General features: G+C 56.0%; 1 protein-coding gene across 2 annotated transcripts in view; it reads right to left on the bottom strand.

Annotated features, from left to right (window-relative positions):
• The window catches only part of LOC105494131 (phosphatidylserine synthase 2), a 40,335-nt gene extending 21,341 nt beyond the window's left edge, over nt 1-18,994 (bottom strand). Inside the window, exons 1-2 of one of the 2 annotated variants that reach the window (XM_011762263.3) lie at nt 18,841-18,994; nt 5,167-5,268 (exon numbers count right to left, since the gene is read on the bottom strand). In XM_011762263.3, coding sequence (XP_011760565.1) covers nt 5,167-5,268; nt 18,841-18,842 — 104 coding nt within the window. In that variant the 5' untranslated portion in view covers nt 18,843-18,994. Of the gene's footprint in view, nt 1-5,166; nt 5,269-16,571; nt 16,932-18,840 lie in introns of those variants that run through there. The other variant, XM_011762262.3, reaches the window with a different exon arrangement.
• Between the last annotated feature and the right edge of the window lie 841 nt (nt 18,995-19,835).

The following is a 19,835-nucleotide window of genomic DNA, read 5'->3' as shown; positions in this document are numbered from 1 at the left end:
ACTGCACTCCAGCGTGGGTGACAGAGCAAGACCCTGTCTCAAAAACGAACAAAAAGAGAAGTTTTATAGCTTTTCATTTTACATTGAGGCTTATCTAAAATCCATTTAGAATTAATTGTCGTGAGAAGTGCAAGGCCTGTGTCCAGATCTGCACGTGGATGTCCTGTTGCTCTGGCGCCAGTGTTGAAAAGGCCGTCCTCTCTCCACGGAATCGCCTTTGTTCCTCTGTTAAGGATCAGCTGCCTGTAGTTGGCGTGCCTGTTTCTGGGCTCGGTATTTTGGTGTATTTTTGACAGGAAGTCTTGAAATTGTGTAGTGTCTGTGTCCAACTTTGTTATTCTTCAGCTCTATGAGTATATTTATATGCATTGTTTCATATGTATTACAAGTAAGGATATTTATATTTTAAGTGTATTATATTTATATATGTTACATGTATTTTATTGAGTAAAATGTGTGAAGAGGTTTAATTTACTAAGTTTAAAATGGGATAAAAATGTAATGGGCTGGTGAGGAAAGCTGGACACTCCCCCAAGGTCACCCCGACACAGGCAGATCAGTGAACGGTACCGTGTCCACGCAGTGGAAACTCCCCAGCGAGCCACTGGCAGGCACAGCAAGGACGCCCTCCAGCGGGTGAGTCTGGGCCAGAGGAGAAACTGCGTTCACAAGGAGCAGGGGCCGGCAGCGCAGACCCCGCCCTCACTCAGGCAGATGCACAGGCACTGCCCGAGCCGGGGTGACCCGAGCGCAGGGAGGCACTCTGAGCACAGGGTCAGAGGAAACTTGAACAATGAACATTTTCCACACCTCCATGCAGTGGTGGGCACACAGGGGTATGAATCCGTTAAAAGTCATCAGCCGTATGCGCGAATCAGACATAGATTATAGGTCAATAAAGCTGACTCAAGAAAAACAAAACGGGGCCGGGCGCAGTGGCTCACGCCTGTAATCCTAGCACTTTGGGAAGCTGAGGCGGGTGGACTGTCTGAGCTAAGGAGTTCAAAACCAGCCTAGGCAACATGGTGAAACCTGTCTCCACCAAAATATAAAAAAATTAGTGGGGCGTGGCAGTGCACGGCTATAATCCCAGCTACTCAGGAGGATGAGGCACGAGAATTGCTTGAACCTGGGAGGTGAAGGTTGCAGTGAGCCGAGATCATACCACTGTACTCCAGCCTGGGCAACAGAGCACGACTCTATCTCCCAAAAAAAAAAAAAAAACAGGGAAAAAAGAAAACTGTCCCCCAAGGTGGGGAACCTGTTAGGTGCATAAAAACAACAATGACAGCAAGCTGAAGGAAGACACACTAGCTAGTTTTATAACTTTTTACCTTTAATAACATAAATATTAACTTTAGAAAATAAGGCTGGGAGCTGCGGTGGCTCAGGCTGGTTGTTCTGGCACTCGGGGAGGCGAGGCTACACGTTCGAGGCCAACCTGGTCAATGTTGACAGAAAAAAATAATTTTTTTTCCATCCTGGGTAACACGGTGAAACTCTGTCTCCACTAAAGATACAAAAAACTATCTGGGCGAGGTGGCGGGCGCCTGTAGTCCCAGCTACTCAGGAGGCTGAGGCAGGACAATCGTGTAAACCGGGAGGCGGAGTTTGCAGTGAGCCGAGATTGCGCCACTGCACTCCAGCCTGGGGGACAGAGCGAGACTCCATCTCCAAAAAAATAAACAAATAAAAAAAAAAAATAAGCCTAACTTCTAGAAAGTATTTTCTTTTTCTTTTTTTTTTTTTTTTTTGGGATGGAGTCTCACTGTCAGAGGTGGAGTGCAGTGGCGCAATCTCGGCTCACTGCAAGCTTCACCTCCCGGGTTCATGCGATTGTCCCGCCTCAGCCTCCCGAATAGCTGGGACTACAGGCATGAGCCACCACGCCCGGCTAATTTTTGTATTTTGAGTAGAGACAGGGTTTCACCATGTTGGTCAGGCTGGTCTCGATGTCTTGACCTCGTGATCTGCCCGCCTCAGCCTCCCAAAGTGCCGGGATGACAGGCGTGAGCCACTGCGCCCAGCCTAGAAGGTAGTTTCTACATAAGAAATCTACCCTTGAGGACATCAGATAATTCTCGTATTAAAAGTAAACCAGCCCCGCCCCAGCCTCCTGGATACTCGGTGTGTGGGCACCCTGCGTGTGGGCGCCCTGCGTGTGGCCGCCCTGCGTGTGGCCGCCCTGTCTGTGGCCGCCCTGCGTGTGGCCGCCCTGCGTGTGGCCGCCCTGTCTGTGGCCGCCCTGTGTGTGGTGTGTGGCCGCCCTGTGTGTGGCCGCCCTGCGTGTGGGTGCCCTGTGTGTGTGGCCGCCCTGTGTGTGTGGGTGCCCTGTCTGTGGCCGCCCTGTGTGTGGCCGCCCTGCGTGTGGCCGCCCTGTGTGTGTGTGAGCGCCCTGCGTGTGGGCGCCCTGCGTGTGGGCACCCTGTGTGTGTGTGGCCGCCCTGTGCGTGTGTGTGACTGGGCTCCTGGTGTGCAGCAGTGCGGGTCCAGGCCATGAGAATGGACTCGGGACAGGTGCACCACGGCAATTTCACTGGAAGGAGCCGCAGAGCCACGCTCAGTGCCAGGGTGACCTACAGCAGCCGAGCCTTGCAGGAAGGAGCCCGGAGCAGGTTCCAGGTGCCAGCAGCAGAGGATGGGTGGCTTCTTTTGTGCCCTCAAAGAGGGTGAGGGGGGCAGAGAATGTGAGCTGGGAGCACATACAGTGTCCCCAAAACAGAACCTCAGAGAAAAATGCCCAGGGCCCTGTGAATTCCCGTCTCCTGGCCCCTCTCAGTGAACACACACAGGGGCTCCCTGCTGTAGAGGACAGGATGGCAGAACCCAGCCTCTCATGTCGGGGGCCACTCAGGAGAGGCCAGCACTGGGTGAGGTGGGGGACATGCCCTCCGCTGCTGCCCCCTCAGGGGTCTAAGCTCCTGGCCCCTCTGGGTCTGGGTCACCCAGTGCTTCCCACAGGACCCAGGCCTGGGAGGGCAGGGTCTGACTTGGGGTGGTGAGGCTTTGTGATGCGCCTGGTGGGGGCCTGGTGAATGCTTTCGGGGAGCACTCCCAAGACACCCCCTGTACTCCTGCTCTTGACAGTTCCTGCCATGTGGGACACTTGAGGTGAGACCCAGTCCTGCTTCCCAATCCACCTGCCCTGCTGTGCCCGGCAGATGCCACAGACCCTCCTAGCCAGGTGCTGATGGATGAATTCAAGAAAGACCAAGTCCTACTTGAAAGCTCCCTCTAGGCATACATGGGGCTCCTGCCCACTGCCTCGCTGCCTCCAGAGCCACAGGTCCAGGGGCCCCAGGCACGGCACATGCTGCCTCATCTATTTCTGGAGCCTAGTTACCCAGTGCACACCAGGCCTGCAGGTTCTGCACGTGACCCCTGCTGGGATTGCCTGAGAAAGGGAGAAGGAGTGAGCTGGGCCTGCAGGACGGGAGGCGCTGGCCAGGCCAGGCCTGGGAGCAAGCTAGCAGGAAAGGGGAAGGGCCGGCAAAGCTGACTGGGAGAGGGATGGCAGCGAGGTGGGAGAGAACCCACAGAGCATGCAGCCAGGAGCCGGGTAGGGAGACCAGGACAGGAGAGGCCACCTGCGCCTCCCAGGTGAGGATGGAGGGTGAGCTCCTCTGGGGAGCAGGCCACACAGCCCTGGGTCCAGGCACCCCAATGGCAATTTCTAACCAGAAATGCCCCACTGCCCCCAGGGAGAGGGGCTCGGTTATGAGGTCTGCTGTGCGTGATTCTAAAGCATCCCGGTCGCCTACAGACAGGGCACTGGGCGTGCTTGTGTTCTAGAGCCCACAGGGCTGGTGGCAAGTCAATGGGCAAACAGGGCTACCAACGCCCTTGCAAGCGTGGCGACGTTTGTACCATGCCTACCCATCACGCCACCCAACACTCACGAAGACATCGAGACTCCTGCTTTACAAAATGAAGTGCTGGCCCGAGAGCTGTAGGGACAGCGGAAGTCCCACAAACCCCCGGGCTCCCGCCAACCAGAGCCGACTTGTGGCCCCAGCACCAACAGGCCTCCAATGCCTCCTTCCACCTCCGTCCCCACCCTGGTGCTGGTCTCCGGACCCTGCTCTGGCCTCCTCCCGCTGGAGCAAACGGGGACCAAGCCCTGATGGTGACTGCGGCCTTGCTGGGCAGGAGGCAGCCCTGGGCAGACACACCCTGGGTGCGCGTCGGAGGAGCAATGCGAGAGGAGAGTCTCGCGGTGCAGAAAACTCAAGACTGATTTATAGGCTCGAAAACCAGCTTCTCGGCCGGGCGCGGTGGCTCAAGCCTGTAATCCCAGCACTTTGGGAGGCCAAGACGGGCGGATCACGAAGTCAGGAGATTGAGACCATCCTGGCTAACACGGTGAAACCCCGTCTCTACTAAAAAATACAAAAAACTAGCCGGGCGAGGTGGCGGGCGCCTGTAGTCCCAGTTACTCGGGAGGCTGAGGCAGGAGAATGGCGTGAACCCGGGAGGCAGAGCTTGCTGTGAGCTGAGATCCGGCCACTGTACTCCAGCCTGGGCGACAGAGCGAGACTCCGTCTCAAAAAAAAAAAAAAAAGAAAACCAGCTTCTCTTCCACACACACTTCTGAGACTGGCGTCAGATTCCACGGAATTCAGGCAGAGGACACACCCAACGTCTAGCCTGCCTGTGGAGATACACCTGAGAAGATGAGTTTACTCACTTCCTGACCACATAAGCAAGGTCGCAGGCTGCTGACCAGATGGTCAGCGGTCCGTGTCGGCCCCCGTCCGTGCAAGAGCCCCACGGGCCGACGGAACCAGCATGTGGCCACCACAGGAGCCTCACCCCCGGAGACGCCCAAACTCAAGGGCTCAGCCCTGTAGCTGCTGCAGCTCGTTCCAGCCTCTCAACATGCAAAACTCAGGGGAAACGTGGCACAGGCTGCCGGCCACATGGAGATGACATAGACTCCTGGCTCCCAGTGACAGGCGAGGGGGCTGACCAGGAACGCCGTGCAGCACCAAGGGCAGTCCCGGGAGTCCGCGCGTCAGAAGAGACACTCAAGGGAGAGGCTGGCGGCCCCACGCAGCCCTCTGGTGAAGGCCTTCTGAGCCCCTGGCAGCCCGAGCAGCAAGGACGCACACCCACCACACAGGGGCACAGGGCAGGTTCAGAAGGCAGGACGAGATGACAGGTTACCTCTTGGTGTTGTAGGCCGTGTCCTGAGGTGTTTCCTCCAGCAGCGTCACATAGCCAAGCGTACAGGTGAGGATGAAGAGCACGGTTAAGGTGTGGGCTCGCCTGAAATCCAAAAACGCATAAGCGTGGTGTCAGAGCCTGGGCAACGTTGCTAAATACTCACGTAACAGGCCCCAAATCCTCTCTACATCAAGGAGAGGGCTTAAACTCCACGCTCCAACTCCCAGCCAGCAACTGGCTGCAAGTCCCTGGCTGGGTAACTCCGAGATGACCCAGCGTCTGCTGGCCAGTCACAGCTGAGACCAACCCCCAGGAGGCTGGACAGGAAGAGCCCTGCGTTCCCAGGGAGCTGAAGGCTGCTGCTCACAGGGCATGTGCCGCACATGGCGTCCAGGGCAGGTGTCTGCTAGTAAGAGCAACTGGACACATAAACATGGTGCTCTTCACTGCGCAAGACAAGCCGAGACAACCCGTCTTTCAGTCCATGAAATAACATCTGGCATTCAGTGCAGCAGCCCAAGAAACCAAGAGCTGAGAAGGGGCCTGAGCAGAGGCCTGCAGAGTGACCGCTGCCAGGTGGGGGAAGATGCGAGCCGCGGGTCTGTCGTCCTCTGGCCTGTCAGAGCCCAGACGTGGGAGGAGGAGGCAGGGCACTCCCTTTGCAGTTTTGTCTTGTCCCATTGCTGGTGGAAAAGCCCACAACCAGCCCAGTACCAGAACCAGGGGCCACTGGACCCCAGCCACTGCCTGTGCCAGACACTCGCCTGAGACCCCTCTGCACAACCACCTGCAAATGGAGGCAGAGACCCAGTTCGTCAGTTCCTACATCCACCAGTGTGTCCTCAGAGGATGTACCCTCCGTGCCTCAGTTTCCTCATGTCTAACCCTGTTCCTACATCCACCAGAGTGTGTCCTCAGAGGATGTACCCTCCGTGCCTCAGTTTCCTGTCTAACCCTGTTCCTACATCCACCAGAGTGTGTCCTCGTGTCTAACCCAGGTCCTACATCCACCAGAGTGTGTCCTCAGAGAAATGATGCACCCCCTCCCTGCCTCAGTTTCCTCATGTCTAAATGGGGGAGCTTCTGACCTCCAAGGACATCATGAAAATTAAGTGAACAACGCACTTAAAGCATGTTGCCCAGGACTTGCCTCCATGAAACATAAACTATTTGTGCCCTAAAGAAATGAAAAGGCAAGGCACAAACTGGGAGAAGATATTCACAATACACATATCTGATAAAACTTTGTAGGCCTCACATGTCTGCAGTCCCCACACTTTGGGAGGCTGAGACAGGAGGATTGCTTGAGCCCAGGCGTTCAGGACCAGACTGGGTAACACAGTGAGACCCCATCTGTATAAAAAATTAGCCGGGCATGATGAGGGCACCTGCAGTCCCAGCTACTCGGGAGGTGGTAGATTTGCTTGAGCCCAGGTCGAGGCTGCAGTGAGCTAGGATGATCGTGCCACTGCACTCCAGCCTGGGAGACAGAGCAAGATCTCTCTCAAAAAAACAAAACAAAAGACTTTTTATCCAGAATTTATAAAGAACTCATACAGCTCAATAAAAAATTTAATGAAAAAATACGCAAATAATTGAACAGACACTTCACAAGGAAAACATTCAAATGGCCAATAAGCACATGACAAATGAGGAGCGTCACTGGTCACCGTGAAAGCAAATCCAAGCCATGACACAACATAAGTACACATCTGCTAGAACAGCTGAAGTTAAAAGCAGCACAACGCCAAGGGCTGGTGAGGTCTCAGAGCAAGATGCTCATGCACTGCAGGTGGGACTGCAAAAAGGCACAGAAAAGTGAGACCTACGTCCACCATCCAGCCAGCCACACACTCCCAAATGTGGACCTGAGATAGATGAAAACACAGGTCCAGTCAGACTTACATGCAGATGTTTCAGGTATAATAACCTAAAACGGGAAACAAACCAAAACTCTATCAGTGGACGAAAGGCTGTAGTCCCTCCGTACTGCAGAGCACGGCTCAGCACTCAGAGGAACGTGCTGCTGGCAACGGCCTCAACGTGGACGGATCTCAAAGACACGCCACTTGGGAGGCCCAGGCAGGAGGACTGTTTTCGGCCAAGACCAGCCAGGGCAACATCGTGAACATCGTGAGATCCCATCTCAAAAGATAAAGAAAGAGAAAGAAAAAGAGGCTACAGAAGCCAGGCACAAAAGAAACCTCCCATCTGCTGCCACCCACACACAACTCAAGGAAAAGAGTTTACATCCACGAAAAGCAGACTGGAGCAGAGACACGGGCCTTCTGGGTGATGGAATGTTCCAGTGAGCGTGGTTGTGGCGGTGCACGGACGTGTCACCTGAAAATGGGTGCTCCATGGAACGCACCCACACCTGGATTCAGCCGGTTTCATGAAGAGCCAGGGTAGAGCTGCAGGAGTGCAGGTGGGGGCTCCAGGCTAGACCCTGGCCAGAGTCCACCTGTGTTCGGAATGCTGCCCTTTTTATCATTTTTAATCCTAATTAATCTTGCACATTCACTCCACATTAATTTTAATCCATATTAGTTTAAACAGCAGTTTGGCAAGTTGACACAAATGATTCCATTAGGATTTCGACTGGAGTGGAATTGAATTTACAAAGTAGTGTGAGGAGAACTGCTGGGTGACTAACATTTAGGATTCCCATTCATGAGACACGGACTATTTCTCCATTTATTTAGGAGTTGTTTTATGCCCACCCGGTTATGTTAAGCAGACTAGCCCTGCGGGGGAAAGAGAGATCAGACTGTTACTGTGTCTATGCAGAAAGAAGTAGACATGAGAGACTGCATTTTGTTCTGTACTAAGAACAATTCTGTAACCCGAGCCCCAGCCCTGTGCTCCCAGAGCATGTGCTGTGTTGATTCAAGGTTTAATGGATTTAGGGCTATGCAGGATGTGCTTTGTTAAAAAAGTGCTTGAAGGCAGTATGCTTGTTAAAAGTCATCACCAGAGGCCCGGCGCGGTGGCTCAAGCCTGTAATCCCAGCACTTTGGGAGGCCGAGGCGGGTGGATCACGAGGTCAGGAGATCGAGACCATCCTGGCTAACATGGTGAAACCCCGTCTCTACTAAAAATACAAAAAACTAGCCGGGCGTGGTGGTGGGTGCCTGTAGTCCCAGCTACTCGGAGGCTGAGGCAGGAGAATGGCGTGAACCCGGGAGGCGGAGCTTGCGGAGCTTGCAGTGAGCCGAGATCGCGCCACTGCACTCCAGCCTGGGTGACACAGCGCGAGACTCCATCTCAAAAAAAAAAAAAAAAAACAAAAGTCATCACCACTCTCTAATCTCAAGTACCCAGGGACACAAACACTGCGGAAGGCCGCAGGGACCTCTGCCTAGGAAAGCCAGGTATTGTCCAGGTTTCTCCCCAGATGATAGCCTGAGATATGGCCTCGTGGGAAGGGAAAGACCTGACTGTCCCCCAGCCCGACACCGTGAAGGGTCTGTGCTGAGGAGGATTAGTGAAAGAGGAAGGCCTCTTTGCAATTGAGATACAGGAAGGTATCTGTCTCCTGTTGGTCCCTGGGCAATGGAATGTCTGGGTGTAAAACCTGATTGTGTGTTCTATTTACTGAGATAGGAGAAAACCGCCTTAGGGCTGGAGGTGAGTGTGCTGGCGGCAATGCTGCTCTTTACGCCCCAGATGTTTTTGTGTGTGCACATCAAAGCACAGCCCCTTTTCTTAACCTTGTCTATGACACAGAGACATTTGTTCACATGTTTTCCTGCTGACCCTCTCCCCACTGTACCCTACTGTCCTGCCACGCCCCCCTCCCCTTCTCCGAGATGGTAAAGATAATGATCAATAAATACTGAGGGAACTCAGAGACCGGTGCCTGGCGTGGGTCCTTGGGTCCTCTGTATGCTGAGCACTGGTCCCCTGGGCCCACTTTTCTTTCTCTATACTTTGTCTCTGTTTCTTTTCTCAAGTTTCTCGTTCCACCTGACGAGAAACGCCCACAGGTGTGTGTGTGGCGGGGCTGGGTGGGGGGGCTGGTCCCCTTCAAGCCCCAAGTGAAGAAAACAGAGAATGAATTATTCTTCTTTTTTGAGACAGGGTCTGTCTCCATTGCCCAGGCTGGAGTGAGGTGGTGTGATCTCGGCTCACTGCAACCTCCCGCTCCTGGGCTTAAGCAATCCTCCTGCCTCAGCCTCCTGAGTAGCTGGGACTACAGGCGCACACCACCACGCCTAGCTAATTTTTTTTTTTTTTTTGAGACCGAATCTTGATCTGTCACCCAGGCTGGAGTGCAGTGGTATTGATCTCAGCTCACTGCAGCCTCCGCCTCCTGGGTTCAAGCAATTCTCCTGCCTCAGCCTCCTGAGTAGCTGGGACTACAGGCACGCACCACCATGCCCAGCTAATTTTTGTATTTTTAGTGGACATGGGGTTTCACCATGTTGGCCAGGCTTGAATTTTTTGTATTTTTGTACAGATGGGGTCTTGCCATGTTGGCCAGGTTGGATTGTTTTGTATTTTTCGTAGAGACGGCATCTTGCCATGTTTTCCAGGCTGGTCTCAAACTCATGAACTCAAGTGATCCGCCTGCCTTGGCCTCCCAAAGTGCTGGGATTACAGGCATAAAAGTGAATTCTTCTGCCATATTTTACAATACTCGGCATTTAAGACAACCAGAGGTAAATAAAAGTTTCATTGTAACTATCAACCACCTTTTTTAAAAAATACATTTGCATTTGAGTCCTAAGCCATGAGGAGACGCAGGGCACCTCAGCCTTCCCGCTGAGCTCAGTACAGTGGGGTCCTTCAGAGACCTGCCACAATCACAGCAGAGGACCCATTTCAGAAGGCCCCGTAGACCTCCACTCCTAAGGGTGCCTGGATTTGGCGACCCAGAAACTCGCTCTCCGCTCAACACTACACTTACAGAACGCGTCTTCCTGGAGACAGCCCTTCAGGGGAAACGGGCTGGGGCTCCGCTGGGGCCCAGGAGTCCCGTGTCCCCCGGCCTGCCCCTCCATGAGGCCCACCCTTTCCTCCATACAGGTGACATCAGATTTCGGTGAGGAGAGTAAGATGACCCCGGTTAGGATAAGAGTCAGGAGTGTTTGGGGGCAGGTGCCGTGGCTCACACCTGTAATTCCAGAGTTTTGGGAGGCTGAGGCAGGAGGATCAACTGAGCCCAGGAGTTAGAGACCAGCTCGGGCAACATAGTGAGACCCTGTTTCTACCAAAAAAAAGTAAATAAATAACTGGGCGTGGTGGCATGTGTCTGGCCCCAGCTACTTGGGAGGAGGCAGGGTGAGGGGAGATTACTTCGGCCCAGGAGTTGGGGGCCACAGTGAGCTGAGATCACATCCCTGCACTCCAGCCTGGGTGACAGAGTGAGATCCTGTCTCAAAAAAAAAAAAAAAAAAAAAATGAAAGAATAAAAGAAAGAAAAACAAACCAAAAACAACAAGCAGCGTTTAGATCACAAAGCCACTGATGTGATGACGAGCAGGAGCGCGGTGGCTCTGGCTGTGTACGTGCCCGGCCAGGGCACCTCCATGCAGTGTGTGTGGTGCCTGCAGGCAAGTCAGGGCTGTAAGTGACACTGTGCAGGTCATACAGCAAGGCGGGCAGCGGGGCCTGGAGCCTCCTGGACACTCGGCCATCACAGCCACTCCCTGAGCCTCCGTCCCAGCCGCACCCTGGAGAAGGCACAGCCTGCCTTCCTGAGCCTTCCTGAGCCTTCCTTCCAGTGGAGTGAGACCAGTACAGGCGGGCTAAGAAACCCTACACGTTACAGAGAAAAACAAGAGGGATGGGAGTGATTAGGGAGGTTAAAACAACTATTTTTGTTGCAAAGCCAGGTCCCAGTAAAACCATGCCAGGAGGGCTCGTGGCCTGGGAGGCATCTCCGGAGACCACAGCAAGGAAGGAGCATGAGGAGCAAGCAGTCTCGAGCTCAGCCTCCATCCCCAGCAGTTCTGAGAAACAGCAGGGACCTCTCCAAAGGGTGCACATGGCTGAAGTGACCTTCGGAGGAGCCAGGGACAGCCTCATCCTGGGGCTTCCTGACGAGGCCCATCTTGTAAGAGGAACAAGGTCAAGGGGCTCCAGACACCCAGAACGCTGCCGAGGGCCCACAGCACAGACAGACAGGGTGTGGTGTGCACAGGAGCGGGACTCTGCCTGGCTGGAGAGCAGGTGCCGGGACAGGAGCCTGTTGTGAGGGAGGCCTCCAGTGGGGAAGCTAACAGGGCCTCCACAGGACCCTGCCTTGGAACCACACGGCCGCCCCACGTGAGGGGTTCTCACTCTGGGCATAACGTCTATAAGAAAACGGGTGGAGGAGCCCCAGCCTAAGGGAGGTTAACCATGGAAGAGAAGACAGCCCATCAACCTGCTCAGATGCAGAATGGGAGACCCAGAAGCTAGATCAACCTGAGGACACTGCTCACCCCTGTTCTGCAAGAGACCAGCAGGACCCAGAGGAAACCCCTCGTCCTCTCCACGTGGGCTCAGGAAGAAGATGGGAACAACCAGGCCTCAGGGACACCCAGAATGCCACCACTCTACACACAGACCCACCGGAGGAGGCGGCTGCTGCGCTTGGCCCCACCCTGACCCTCAGACGTGCCCGCACCCCAGTCACAGCACAGGCTCCAATTCACATGCAGGATCCCAGGAATAAACGCAAAGCTTGAGGGGTGGGGCGAGCAGCCCGTGTCCCTATAGCACACAAAGACAGGATCACATGCTAACACAAGTTAAAATTAAAACTTGACTTTGGTTTTTCTTTGTGAGATGGAATCTTGCTTGCTCTGTCACCCAGGCTGGAGGGCAGTGGCGCGATCTCCGCCTCCCGGGTTCAAGCAGTTCTCCTGCCTCAGCCTCGTCATGCCCGGCTAATTTTTGAATTTTTAGTAGAGACTGGGTTTCACCATATTGGCCAGGCTGGTCTCAAACTCCTGACCTCCGGATCCACCCACCTCGGCCTCCCAAAGTGCTGGGATTACAGGTGGGACACACGACTTTCCATGACAAAGACCTTCCTGTGGTTTCTAAAGTGGCCACCGACCCGACACTCACTCCTTGTGAAGCCCAGGGAAACCCTGATCATTAACCAACCCCGACCCGACACTCACTCCTTGTGAAGCCCAGGGAAACCCTGACCATTAACCAACCCCTACCTGACACTCACTCCTTGTGAAGCCCAGGGAAACCCTGACCATTAACCAACCCCGACCCGACACTCACTCCTTGTGAAGCCCAGGGAAACCCTGATCATTAACCAACCCTAACCCGACACTCACTCCTTGTGAAGCCCAGGGAAACCCTGACCATTAACCAACCCCGACCCGACACTCACTCCTTGTGAAGCCCAGGGAAACCCTGATCATTAACCAACCCCGACCCGACACTCACCCCTTGTGAAGCCCAGGGAAACCCTGATCATTAACCAACCCTAACCCGACAACATCTTTCCATTTCCCCAAAACACAGAGATTACCTGAAATACAAAGACAACCTTTGTCCCTTCGGGTAAATGTGCACAGCCATTGAGGGGCCACCACGTGCCCAGCACCCTCTTGGCCCTGGGGAAGCAGAAATGGGAAGACAGAGGACCCAGCAGGAAGGGAGGCAGAGGGTAAGGGACCCAGAGAAAGGGCACAGCAGCCCTGCAGGAGGACATGTCTCAAAGCTGCTCAAACCCAATGCTCCTGGAAAGTACGATCCGTATTAGTGAGTTCCGGTCCTTGTGCTACACACAGCATGACCTCCACACATCTTGGAAGTGACAGAGTGCTGCTCGAGATAGCACAAGACTCTAAAGGCAGACTTCTGTGTCCCTCTCAGGATGTCAGTTCTGTTCAATGGCTCCTCCCACCCCCCTGCTGTCTGGGCAGACTCCCCGGGAAGGTGTGGGTCCTGTGATCAGACACAGAACAGAGCTGTGATAAATCCTGGGAATTCAGCCACTTCACTAGGGTGAGGCCATGGGGACAGCTGGCTCCCTGCCACGGGGAGTGGAAAAGGCCCAGCTGCCTCCTTGGAGATGACCAGTCTCATGCCCACTCTCATGGTGGGCAGGAAGGCCAAGACCAAGAGGAAAATGCCAAGGAAAGGCCATGCCCAGATGGGCTGCTCAAGGCCTGCGAGAGGCTCCTGGACCGGGCACTGGCCCTCCTGGCTCTGACCAGCAAGACCAGAAAGACTTCATCTGGCTATTCGTGCTCCCAGGTACAGGCAAAGCTGGGAAAGCCCAATCCAGGACAACAGAGAAAGGCATCTTCCAGAAACCTGGGGTATCTGAAGGTCAGAGGTCACCCCACACACAAAGTCCGGGGGTCACTGAGAAGGCTCATTCGAGGCGCCCATTCCGAGACATAAACATAAAAACTCTCGGAACATCACAGTGGTCCCCGGCGGGAGCTGATCAGCAAGTGTGGTCATCCGAAGCTGCTTCAGCGTCTTCCACGGACAGGCGACAACGTTCACAGGCACCTCGCCAGGTAAGGGGTCTCCAGGTGTTCTCCCAAACAATTTCCAGACCACACGAGCTGCCACGTCTTCGCATAGCGCTTCTCGGAGTCTGTGGATCTAAACGTTTTCCTCTGGACATTCCCCACAATTGTCCTTGCTACCCTGAATGAATCTAGAGAAGAAGAGCTCAGCCTTGTGCTCCCAGCGCCAGGTAAGCCCTGAATCTAACTGCAAGCCCTATCCCTAAGGCTGACAAGCAATCACAGAGAAACAAAATTCACACACGGCAGCCAGCACTGGCCGGAGGAAGTGCACCCATCCTGGAAAATGAACGCCCTGGCTGGGTGTGGTGGCTCACGCCTGTAATCCCAGCATTCTGGGAGGCTGAGGCGGGAGGATCACTTGAAGCCAGGAGTTCAAGACCAGCCTGGGCAACACAGGCGGACCCTGTTTCTGTTGAAAATAAATAAATAAAAATGAATAAAAAATAAAAAGTAAAACTATCTAAAACACAAAATTAAGAGTTAAAAAAATGCCAGCACAGGCCAGGCGCGGTGGCTCAAGCCTGTAATCCCAGCACTTTGGGAGGCCGAGACGGGCGGATCATGAGGTCAGGAGATCGAGACCATCCTGGCTAATACGGTGAAACCCCGTCTCTACTAAAAAATACAAAAAACTAGCCGGGCGAAGTGGCGGGTGCCTGTAGTCCCAGCTACTCGGGAGGCTGAGGCAGGAGAATGGCGTGAACCCGAGAGGAGGAGCTTGCAGTGAGCTGAGATCCGGCCACTGCACTCCAGCCTGGGTGACAGAGCAAGACTCCGTCTCAAAAAAAAAAAAAAAAAAAAAAAAAAAAAATGCCAGCACAGCAAATCAGTACAGGTGGACTCAGGAGGTCAGTGCAAGGCTCTGCAGGTAAACAGAATTCTCACCAGACAGGCATTGAGTTACCTGCCACACGGAAGCATGAAGCTCCTGCCTCTGCACAGGGAAGGGAGGAGGTACAGCAAGAATCTGCCCCACGCGTCTCTACAGGGACAGGGTCGAGGGGAAAGCCAGAGCCAGAGCCACCCACCAAGAAGACCCAGGGAGGAGCTACCCGGACCAGCCAGCCCCATTGCACCCGCTCCTGGAGAGCACCCCGGCCCCCTTGGCCTCCTGACAGGCAAGCCCTTCTATGCCCAGGTGTCTGTGTCCCAAATACCCCTTGTGGGCAGGGACCACTGGTCTGTGCTTCTAAAGAGACCAGCACCTCCCACCTTTGAGCTGCTGCTGCTGCTTCCCTGGTACTGGGTGGGCTTGTGTGTGCCCCCTGGCTTCCGCCACACTCAGAACCCCTCCAGCCAGCACATTTTGTGCCTTCTGAAGTTCCATGCCTGTGCCAGAATCTAAGCTTCTTGTTTAGTTCTCTGCTGTGTCCCGTAGAACGGTAACTGACACAGTAGGGGTCCCCAAAATGTGCTGAACGGCCAAATGAGAAACAAGGAGAGCCAGTCCAGTCTTCTTGCTCCAGGACCTCAGAGACTCCGGTGGTCCCCAGCTGTGCTGTGCGAGGACGGCCTGAAGGGGTGTGGCAGGGCACCTGACGGAGAGGCCTGATGTCCACAGGGCCGGGAGGCCAGAGGGTCCACGTGGCAGGCACCCCATCTCCTCTCCCTCCCGAGGGCCCCACAGCCACCTGGTGCATTCATCTCCCCAAAGGAGAGCTCGGATGCCCTCCCCGCAACAGCAGCTGCCCACACCTCATGGAAGACCCTGCGTGGGGCCTCCTCCACCCTAACCCACTTTCCCACCACTTGGACAGTCTCTCTCCAGAGCTTTGGCTGCCGGTGACAGGCCAGGGCCGGTTCAGTCTCTGTCTGTGGTGGTACCTTCCCCTGACATGTCCATTACTCCTCCATCAGGCTCTCTCACCCCTCAGATTTGCTCTCCGACCATCCCACAGTACGGTTCTCTTGGAAGCGTCCATACAGCCTTCCTTCCACTGCTGGCCGCAGGTGCCTGTCTCCCACACGCTTTCCTGGGGCTGGCGCCATCTCTACTGCCCCTGTGCCCCCCGGCCTTCCACAGGATGGGAACTGGGCACCTTGCAGTCAAGAAAAGCCAAACCCTCCTCTCACGAAGCCTGCTTTCAGGTGGACGGCTTGATCCTTCTCACAGAAGAGCATCAGCAAAGGGCCAGCCCAGGGTCGCAGCCATCGGGAGGAGGACCGGCGCCTGGAGCCTGTCTGGACACAGAGTGCCACACTCCAGCTGCTCCCGGGGGCCTCTTCCTTCTCCACCCCCATTAAAGGCAGAGTGGCGGACAGGGGGACCCCAAGGTTTAGCTGAGGCTGAGCTGTGCAGGGAGGAGGCGCTGGCCCCGCTAGGGGCAACTGAGGAGAGAAACAGAGCCTTGATTCGACGAACACCGACTACATTCCTGAAGCACGCACAACACTCTGCTAATCAACACGATCGCCACGTGGGGCCGGGGGCGACACACAAGATGATTTCCTGCAGCCGCAAGCAGAGGAGCAACCACAGGCAGAATGACGGGGGACACAGGCGAAGCTTGGACCGCAGGACAGAGAGAGCCTCGTTTCTGGGGTGACGCTGGAGGCGAGCGGTGGGGAAGGGGTCAGGATCGCAGAACCGCGCGGTCAGAGGCAAGGCGGGCAGGGGTGGGGAGGGCGGCGAGAGAGACGCAAAGTGGCCGCAGGGAGGGTCTGCCCAGGGTCTCCCCCGCCTACAGCGCCGCCCTCCGCCCTCCGTCAGACCCGGCGTCGGGAGCTCGGTCCGGCCGCTCCCCGGGACCCGGGGGGCGGTGCTGCCACACCCTCGAATCCCCGGCCGCAGCCCTGGACTCCAAGACGGCGGGAGGGCGCTGCCGGGGACCCCCAGGCCAGCGGTGCCGGGACCCCCAGGCCGAGGACACCCTCGCCGCCCCGCAGCCGCCCCCCGCCCCTCACCAGAAGAAGGTGTTGGTGCCGTCGTCGTAGACCTCGGACTCGGTGCTGCGGCGGCCCGCGCCCGGCCCGGTGGCTCGGCCGGCAGACGGCACGTCAGGCGGCTCCTCCAGCGAGGCCTTGCCCGCGGGCACCGGGGACTCGGGCCGCGGACCCCCGGCGTCCCTGCGCTCGCCCCTCCGCATGGCGTTTCGGCCCGGAGCCGCTCCGCCCGGCCCCTCGACCCCACGCACACCGGGTCACCGGCTAGAGGACGCGCCGCCCACAGCGCGAAGAGCGCCGGGAAGGGGTCGCGGCGCTGGCCCGCGGGGTCTCAGGAGAGCGGCGCGGGGCCGGCCAGGAAAGGGTGTGCGGTGCATTGTGGGGCTTGTAGTCCGCGCGGGGCATACTGGGCCTCGTGATCCGGCGTCGCCAGTTGGACGCAGTGCTTGCTGGGAAGGATGCCGCCTGGTTGCCAGGAAACCAGAGCCGAACCGCCCTGCGGCTGAGGTCGCGGGAACCCAGCTGCGGGTGGCGCGGGTCTCGCCAAGGCCGCCAGAGCTTGGAGGTAACCACAGACATCCCCGGCGGCCTGGCCCCAGTCCCTCCACCCCTTCGCCCCTTCCTCGCCGACAGATCCCGGAGCCCAGCCCCGTTCTCCTTTTGGGGCGCTTCTCGATCCTTCACCCCAAGCGCCCAAGCGATCTGGGTCATTCTTTTCCGCCTCCCGGACTGGAGTGCAATGGCAAGATCTCCGCTCACTGCATCCTCCGCCTCCCGGGTTCAAGCGATTCTCTTGTCTCAGCTTCCCGAGTAGCTGGGATTACAGGTGCCCGCCACCAGGCCCTGCTAATTTTTGTATTTTTAGTAGAGACGGGGTTTCACTATGTTGGCCAGGCTGGTCTCGAATTCCTGACCTTGTGATCTGCCACCTCGGCCTCCCAAAGTGCTGGGATTACAGGCGTGAGCCACCGCGCCCGGACTGATCTGGGTCATTCTTTCGCGAGATCGCGTGAAATTGGGCGGCGAGAATGGTGCGGACACGCTGGTTTTGGTTGACCCAAATTGTTGACATGGTACCCCGCAAAAAAATTAGCTCCTGAGCCACTTTGAAAAGCAATGTGGCAGCTCCTCAAACATGGAAACACGTGTCCACGCCAAACTTATACACAGCGCTCATGGCTGCAGCATTTTGATAACAGCAGCATGTTATTAGCCATAGAGGAGCGAAGCACGCGCTTCTACAGCACGGCTGGACCTTGAAAACATCATGCTAGGCAGGCCGGGCGCGGCGGCACACCCCTGTCATCCCAGCATTTTGGGAGGCCGAAGCGGGCAGATCACTTGAGGTCAGGAGTTCGAGACCAGCCTAGGCAAAGTGGTGAAACCCCATCTTTACTAAAAATACAAAAATTAGCCGGGCGTTGTGGCGCAAAAATACAAAAATTAGCCGGGCGTTGTGGCGGGCGCTTGTAATCCCAGCTACTCGGGAGGCTGAGGTGGGAGAATCCCTTGAACCCGGGAGGCGGAGCTTGCAGTCAGCCGAGATTGTGCCACTGCACTCCAGCCTGGGCGACGGAGGGAGACTCCGTCTCAAAAAAAGAAAAGAAAAGAAAAGAAAATATTATGCTAGGTGAAAGAAGCCCGTCACAGGAGACTACGCCTTTTGTGATCTATTTGTATGAAATGTCCAGGAAATGCAAATCCATGAAGACAGAAATTAGATGAGTTTTCACCGGGGGCTGGGGAAGGGGTAATAAGGAGCGACTACAAAGGGTAGCAGGTTCCTTTTGGGGCGATGAAAATGCTGTAAAATTGACCTCGGCTCTTATCTGTGAATGTCCTAAAAACCACTGAACTGTTCGCTCGAAACGAGTTGAACGGGTGAACTGCATGGTATGTGAAGTATATCTCATATCAACTTTATTGAAATATAACTCACATACTAAATACATAAACGTATTTGCGGGGCTCCTGCACAGCCACGCCCAGCAGGGATGGGGCCTGTGACAGGACCTTCACCCCAGCTCCTGACACACAAGGCTGGGCAGTGGGGGACGCGCTGGCCCCAAGAGGCGTGCTGTTGGGCCTCCCCAGGCCTGGCCCCCTGCCCCAGGCCCTGGCCCCCTGCCCCAGGCCCTGGCGCCGTCCAGCTGGGGTCGGCTGAGTGGCCAGAGCAGCCAGCTCCCGCCCATGCCATCTTTCCAGCAATCACCCGACAGGCCTGGTGCCCTGTGAACCATCCTTCAGGTCCCCTCCCAGACCTCTTCCCATCCCAGCCGGTGGCGCTCACATTCCAGGCGCCTCTCGGTGGTGTTGGGGTCATTTCCTGCGTATGAGTGTTCCCTCAAACTGCACAGAGAGCCCTCCTGCCGTCCCTCCGGGGTGCAGAGGCCGGGGCGGGGAGATGTACCGGCCCCACTGGGGTCCCTGGCCCCAAGGACGCTGCGCGCGAGGCGGCCTCGCAATGACGCGCTGGCCAGTGGGCTCGGGGGCGGGGCCGGGGGCGGGGCCGAGGATGGGGCCTGTGGGCGGGGCCTTGGGACCCGGAGTAGCGTGATCTGGAAGGCGGGGCGCTGCCAGACCGCTCGGCCCCGGCGCGCAGACCACGTGTTCGTTGCCCATCACTACGGAGCTCTGGCCAAGTGCCAAGTAGAATTCCCAACGCTTTGTAAATGCTAACTATTGTGATCTCTTTTTTTTTTTTTTTTTTTTTTAAACAGAGTCTCATTCTGTCACCCAGGCTGGAGTGCAATGGCACGATCTCGGCTCACTGCAACCTCCGCCTCTCGGGTTCAAGTGATTCTCCTGCCTCAGCCTCCGGAGTAGCTGGGATTAAAGGCGCACCCACCACCATGCCTCTAATTGTTGTATTTTTAGTAGAGACGGGGTTTCACCAAGTTGGCCACGCTGGTCTTGAACTCCTGACCGCAGGGTGATCTGCCCACCTTGGTCTCCCAAAATGCTGGGATTACAGGCGTGAGCCACCACGCCCGGCCAACTATTATGATCTTAACACACCCCTTAGGTTCTATTTTTGACTGTCACTTAGAGACAAAAAAAGCTAAGGCAGAGAAAGGTTGGTGACAGCTACACCCACCTCTTTCCAGACCCCGGAGCCTCTACCCTGAACCCCTGCACTCTACAGGGAGCTTTCTACCTGCAGTTTTGCACCTGGCGTCTCATATCTGAGTCTCACATTACCCTGTCCCTGTCTTCACCCCAGCTGCATAAGTGCACCCCCCCCACACCCAGGCATGCGTGGACTGGCAGAGTCCATTGCAAGAG

Source organism: Macaca nemestrina, chromosome 12 (genome assembly GCF_043159975.1).
Source record: "Macaca nemestrina isolate mMacNem1 chromosome 12, mMacNem.hap1, whole genome shotgun sequence".
Classification (NCBI taxonomy): Eukaryota; Metazoa; Chordata; class Mammalia; order Primates; family Cercopithecidae; genus Macaca; species Macaca nemestrina.
The sequence above is the reverse complement of the archived record's forward strand: the minus strand, read 5'-3'. Positions and strand labels throughout refer to the sequence as shown.